Raw genomic sequence first — 7068 nt, forward strand, 5'->3', positions numbered from 1 at the left:
AAAGTCGGTCTGTTTACTGCTTTGAAACGTTTACTCGCCTCTCCCTTCGACTGTTGCCAAAAATTAATGGTCAAGCCATCGAAATAGAGGGTCCATCCTCACCGATTACGATACTGCGAGTCCTTTTACCCGTGTTGCCACGTTGTGTAAAAAAACGACATGTTAACTTAATTCATTAATTCATTAATCGATGTAGATGCACACACGCCACGTGTATTTAAGTTAATGTTTCTACGTTCTATACTTATTACAGTAAATATTCACTTTGCGACCGTAAATACGAATTTCTCTTTTCAAATAATAACTCGACATTTCTTTCAGATTAAACCCTTAGATAATTTTTTAAAATAAAAACAAAAGACTCTGCTGTCACTTTCTCAAGATGGTCAAACGATTAAGGTATCAGTGAACTGCTCTGGGGACCCGGAAACGAATCCAAGAAAAATAAAGTCCGTATAAAACTGTTAATATGTATTTTTAATAAATAGGGTATTGTTTTATTTGATACGCCCTGTCGACATTAAAAGAAATAAGATGATCTTTTTATAGGGCCCATCGTGGTTTTGGTTAGGCCCGACACATCCGGGACGAAAAGGACTTGGCGAATTGGAATACGAGACTGGGCTTTTCTATCCGTTCGGAAACGAATCCGAACGGATAGAAAAGCCCAGGAAGTTTTCGGAGAGTGGTTTGTTCGGATTTGTCGGGCCCCATTCCTCACCACCGAGTCGTTCCATCGTGGCTTGGCCGAACCTATAACTGGCTTTGTAAGAAAGGCCTTCTTAGTGCCCACGGGGCAAAAGTGTTAAAAAAAGAGTAAACAACTTCAATTTAGACTAATTTTATTTTGATAATGTAAATATTAATAATTTGTAGAAATTTTAAATATGATTACAAATTTCGAAATCAAGTTATAACACAATATAATATTCTAAGCCTTTTTTTTATACTCTTTCCGCCCTGTGGGCACTAAGAGGGCCTATTATAGTAGGCCCGTTATGGGTTCGGCTAGGTCCACAATGGGGCGAGTGGGTGGTGAGGGCGGAGCTTGACACATCCGAACGGACCTAGCCAGCTACGAAAATTTCTGAGAATTTCTCGAGCCGTCCGGATTCGATCACGGGTCCTCCAGAGCGGTAGGCTGCCACCTTGACCGCTCGGTTATCGAGGCCACAACTCCTTAAATTGTAATTATATTGACTTTTTTACTATATCAAGGTAGGTTGGACATAATAGACAGGTGTCGTTTATTATTTCGGATGTAATTTTTATATTTGATTGCATTAAACTGTCTTACGTTTACAGTAGAGTCTCGATTATCCGACTCAATTGGGGACTGGGGTTGGTCGGATAATTGAAAAGTATGAAAAAATCCATTATTAGTGTAGTATATTATTATATTCCATGTAATAAGTATATTAGTATGTCGCTATTAACCTACTTCGCGTTGAATTTTCATCGATGTTAAACCTAACAAAAATTTTTTAAAATAATAATCGTCGCTATTGTATCGTTAAAAATTAGAAAGTTAAGCCTCGTTTAAATACTGGCTCTCTTCCATGGTCGAATGAGTGTTGCCAGCTAAAACACGTAAAAATCATATTAAAGTAGCCAAGACATAGCCAAATATAGTAGCGCCACATCACTAGCGGACATTTGAAATGTGCCGACTAGGACGGTCGGTTAACTGAGGTGTCGGTTAATCGGGGATTGGATAATCGAGGCTCTACTGTATAAATTTTGCCTATCAACTGTGCATTTATAACACAAATAAGTTATAAACCACAATGTTTGTGGGACCAGTTTGTTTCCAAATAATTATTTGGAAACATAAACAGGTCCTTCAAATGTTTAATACGGAATATAACAATAACTCGTGCGGTTTTTTCGATTCCTTTCCATTTTTTACGACAAAGTTTCCCTGCAGGTTAGAGCAGTTTTAATAGGTAGTCCCTTATCGAGTGTCTGTCCGTCTCCAGACTCTGAAGATTGTCATCCAAGCAATTGAGACGTTAAGATAGAAAGTTTTAATTTTTAGATTACAAACTTTAAACAACTTCACCAGTTCCAAGATAATTACTGTAAAGTATAATTGTGAGGATTCAAGCTCTTTTGTGAATTTTAAAGCTGTAATATTTTTTTCTCATTATTATTTCCCTTCTTACTTAATTGTTGCGTCACATCGAAAGGTGACCTCTTAGGCTTTCCAAGACGTTTAGGACTACAGATAAAGTTCTCCCCTCTGACTACAGATAAAGTCCCACACTGCGGAATTATCCATTACCGCTTTCGTTACGATTTACAAATAAGTAGCCAGTTAACGAGTACCTCAACTTGTTACATGATAGAGGGTAACCAGAAAGGTCACCGACAAGGGTAGACCGAACCGAACAAACCCCCTTTCCCCCTTCGACCGATTTCAACGATCAGAAAACCGATCAAAAATGACCATATAAGGCAACAATCGTCACACAGGTGCACCATAGATACTCTGACCGTAGCTACCTGTGGCAATTAATTTAGCGAGTTTGATTGCTGCTGTCAAATTTATGATGAGAAACTGTCGCAATAACATAAACAAACCCCTAACGTAAGTCGAACTAACATGGCATTGCATCAGAATTTTCCTCGATGGTCCCCCCTCCGGGACGTGTGTAGAAAGGGCTTGGTCACTCCTCCGGGCGGACATCGGCAGTGGACATCGATTGCGACATCACCAGACCCGTACCGCCACTCTGTCGGTCGCTACCTCGTTATACTAGCCGTCTCTATCCCAAGATAACCAGACGACCGCCTTTCAGGTTCACCATAGTCCCGACGACGTCGTATACAAGACTTATTCGAGGTATTTTTTGAGAAAGTACGTTTAGTGGTTGTAAGTTCTCTCTCGTCTCTCAATTTCGTCTATTAGTTATAAGCTGAATTAAGGTTGGTTTATCTTGGAGAATATTGGACAAAAAGAGGTCCAAACTTTAGCCGGTCTACCGACAAGAATAGATTAATCGTTGTCGCGACTTAGAATTATTTTTGATTATTCCCATTTTTGTAGCCATTCGCTTTTGGTTTTGCTTTGTATAACTTGGTGTTTATTAAATTTAAATGTGTTATTCTTGTTCAACCTGTGTAATGATTCGGGACCCTGTCAACTTATTCATTGACCTCCCCACTCATTTTAGCCCTCCGAAAACCATTCTCTGACAGAGCCCCAGGTAAGTGGGGACGCTTAATTTAACCCCCTCGGTTCTCACATAATTTTATTGCTAATAACAATTATATGAGACTTAAAACCAAAACATTTGTAATTCAATAATAAATCCTCAATAATGATTCGTACTTAAGAGTCAAATATTTTAACTATTTTAAATAGAGGGTGGGATGGCCGAGCGGTCAAAGCGGCAGCCTACCGCTCTGGGGGCCCGGGGTCCGTTCGGATATGTAGGCCTGGCCGAACTATAGTAGGCTGGCTAAAAGAGGCCCTCTTAGTGCACGCAGGGCGGAAAGATGGCGGATGGCGATAGTTTTTGTACAAAGCTGTCGTATATCGATGGAGTGGTAATTATGGGCTGTAAAAGAGATTTACCGTTCGGATCGAATAATTTTGAACTTTCAGAGAATGAATGCTTCCAGTCTCTTTTAGTGCTCCCCGGCGGGAAGCCAGAAATGAAAATAAACTTCCACGGTAGTAGAGTAGATTTAATCGATTGGGGAAAGGTCAGAACAGGATAAAAAATAATAAAAGGTTACTTATAATAGCAGCAATAACTTGCGCATATTACAATGTCTTACCAAAGAGAGGAAGAACGAATAGGCCTTTCTTTGTTCATCATTCTGTTTCGTCGGTAGACCTGACCAGTCGTTCGGTTGAAAAACGGAAATAAATTCAAACTTTTCTCAGTCTGTAGTGAAAAAGTTCTGTTTTATCTGGCATTTAAATACAGAAATTCCGTCCGTTCTCATTGGTCCACGCTGCCTAACGTCAAGGAATGCATAATTTATCTTCTGTACTCGATATCTGCCAAGTATCGTAAAAATCAGATGGCACAAATTAATAAATACAACAATTTCGATTAATAATATTTTCTATCCGAAAACTAATTGGAATGACATTCATGTTTGAACCCGATCGTTTTTGGTATTTTTCTCAAAACTTGACTCTAGGTGAGGTTAAGGTCAATCGATAATCATGAAGTGGCTAAAGTAGATACTTCTTAATAGCGAGGGGAGGATTTCGTAATTCCGTTCGCGGTGCAAGTCCCGAGAGAGATCTATTATTAATACGGAACACCTGCTTAAAATAAAACAACTGTATTCCCTCAAATTTGTTCCCTCTTATAAATCGTCCTTAAACGATTTGTTTCCAAGATAAAGGAAAAGAGCAACTAGACCGAAAGGAATTAAACACGTCCTGTATATCCAATATTTCTCTAGATATTTTATTGTTTCATTCCTTACGTTATCGAGACCGGGGGATCTTAGATGATTTTAGTTTTCTGATTACAGTTTCAAATTCATTCCAAGTGACAAGATCGTCCGAAAGAGGAACATTATTAACAATGCTTAAATCGAATTAAATTACTGTCTTAGGTCCAGAGAAATACTTTCTCAAAAATATATAGAAATAAATCTGGGTTTAATAAAGAAACGACCCGTTTGAAACAGTTAAAATCAGAAAAATTTATTCGAATTATCTTAAATCAAAGTGCTTGGTTCTCGTCACACGTTAAGTTTCTCACAATTTAGATAATATCCTTATCGGAAAGTGCTAACAGATTAGCGAAAAATCAATTTTGTCCGTTGCAAAGAAGGGAAACGGTCGAGGTCGGAAGGAGAATTTTCCCCGGAGGAAGAATGTTTTGGTCTACGTCGGACGGGACGGAAGTGACGCATTGGGAGTCGGCCCACAGCTTTCTTCTGACCGATCGCCTTTCCGTCACGGTGGCGGGAGAAGTGCTTCTGTCCGCGCTCATTTTGGCGGCAAATACTTTGGTGATTTTCGTGGTCGTCGGCGCACCCGCTCTCCGAACCCCCGGCAACTACTTCGTCCTCAGTCTGACCGCCGCCGACATCCTTTCGGGCACCTCCATCGTCTTCGTCATCCTCAGCATCTGCCACCGCAACTTTTCCTCCGCCGGCCTTCTGTGCAAGTGGAGATTTACCTTTCTGGCCGTCTGGTGGTCGGCTTCCCTGCACGGTCTTTTGGCCATCGCCCTGGACCGATCGTTGGCCATTTTGAAACCTCTTCGTTACTGCAAAATGGCCACCGAGAGGCGCTCTCTCTTCGTCATTTTTGTCGTTTGGAGTTACAGTTTGATCCTCGGATTTTGTCTTTACATCAAATTCGACTCCGGTCGAGTGAAACGATGCGACTTATTCTTCGACGTCCCTCGTTCCTACTTGAAGTATTTCGTCTTGAATTTTTCCTTCGTCCTTCTCGTAATCGCCATTTGTTATTGTAAGATATTCTTCGTGGCCAGAAAGCAGGCCAAGAACTGCTTCGGAAGATCTCCTCCTTTGTGTACCCGAGCGTCGAAACACGTCCGAACTTTGGCCTTGGTGGTGGGAGTTCTTTTTGTCTGTTGGATGCCCGTCGTTGTGGTGTTGTTGCTGGTGCGGCGACAAATCACGGACTGGTGAGATGGCGCCACTCCTCTACGAGTTTCCCGGGAATCCCGGATAGAAAAACGGGAACTGGGTTTTTCCCAGAGAGAATTCTGGGTATTGTTGCTTCTTCTTGTCCGGTGATCGCTGCCATGAGCACGTGTAGCTCTCTTTCAAGTGTACTCGAGGATAGTTGTAAATAAATGTTGTTTTAGTTTAAAACGTGGTCGTGGACTTAACTAATTCACGTTTACAACCTTCTGATAAAGACAGTCTTGGTGGAGTTGTAAATGGATGGAGAAAGACGGCCAGCTTTCGCCTAACCGATGGCGGCCATCCATTACCTCCACTGGAATTGGCCGGAAACGGAGACGGGCGCGACCTGCAGACGGCCAGAGTGGTCGCCTGCTTCTTTTCTCAAATTGGTTCGGCCGTTAATCCCATTGTTTACAGTTTCGGAAACGGAAATCTCTTGTTTCCGGTAATGTAAAGATGCGTGTGAATTTAGAAAAGTAAATATATTCTTAATTTAACAAGTGTCTGAAAATTTCTTCTGTAGGCCTAATTTTGCATATCGAGACTAAATAAATCCTTGTACGTACCATTGACATAGTCTTTTATTTTGAAATGTTTAAAGTAAATGGCAACAATCTCTAATGAAAAGATACTCCATTTGTAATTATATAAAGAATTTTGTGATTTGAATTCGAAAGAACGTAAAGTTTAATGAATGTACGGAGCACGAAAGCTATAACGTGGCCGTGCAACTAAAGAACCAAAATGGCCATTCCGTAAGAAACATTGGTATACTAATCTTGAGTTTATAGACCTTGTGACGAGATATAATGGCCGTTTTTTATTGGAGACATCCTTATTTCCTCAAAGTATTCGGAGCTTTTACTACGTCGTGTTGGACCACCTCTGGCAGATGTTCGGTACTTCTCGATAACGCCATTCTCTACCCCGCTCATTAGGTTCTTCCGGTTAGAGAAATGGTTGCGTGCCAGTTTTCCAGGAAAGAGGATTTGTCGAAGAAGTCGAATTTCTGTGACCTCGCCACTCTCCTGATTTGATGCTATTAGATTTTTTTCATTGAGACTACGTGCATGACACCGGCGCCGGCCGTTTATTTCGAACACCTCATTAATGTCACTTTTTTGTTCCATTGATAAAATCAAACCATACGGGTTGTTCTTAATTTTGTTAAGGAAACATTGAGCCTTATTAATATTCCTCCAAATGATGAAAACATCAACAACATATCTTGCTTATATAAGTATGTCGTTCGTGAAGACCGGCAGTACGTTACTTTCCAATCGTCGTAATACTAGTTGACATAATAACAGGGATATCGGGCTCCCCATTGGAACCCCTCTTTCTTGTAAATATGTGTTCCCTTCAAATGCAAAAACGAAGTATAAAAAATTAGGCGTGCATGTTCTAATATATGTTAGTGATACTTCGTTGCAT

General features: G+C 40.6%; 1 protein-coding gene across 1 annotated transcript; it reads left to right on the plus strand.

Moving 5' to 3' along the window:
- The first annotated feature begins 4683 nt into the window (after nucleotides 1-4683).
- LOC111640451 (adenosine receptor A2b-like) lies at nucleotides 4684-6163 on the plus strand. The gene is made up of 3 exons (XM_023386457.1): nucleotides 4684-5619; nucleotides 5966-6079; nucleotides 6158-6163. Exons 1-3 carry the CDS (start codon nucleotides 4849-4851, stop codon nucleotides 6161-6163), a joined length of 891 nt encoding a protein of 296 aa, XP_023242225.1. The 5' UTR covers nucleotides 4684-4848.
- The last annotated feature ends 905 nt before the right edge of the window (nucleotides 6164-7068 follow it).

Source organism: Centruroides sculpturatus, unplaced genomic scaffold, assembly GCF_000671375.1.
Source record: "Centruroides sculpturatus isolate CEXI.00-Female unplaced genomic scaffold, Cexi_2.0 scaffold1437, whole genome shotgun sequence".
Taxonomy (NCBI): domain Eukaryota; kingdom Metazoa; phylum Arthropoda; class Arachnida; order Scorpiones; family Buthidae; genus Centruroides; species Centruroides sculpturatus.

What these genes read in the sequence shown, in the direction of transcription:
- LOC111640451 (XM_023386457.1), top strand. Translation starts at nt 4,849, where the DNA reads ATGTTTTGGTCTACGTCGGACGGGACGGAAGTGACGCATTGGGAGTCG. An exon ending in TGTTGCTGGTGCGGCGACAA is followed by an intron (nt 5,620 to 5,965) that starts ATCACGGACTGG and finishes TTGGCCGGAAAC; the next exon opens with GGAGACGGGCGCGACCTGCA.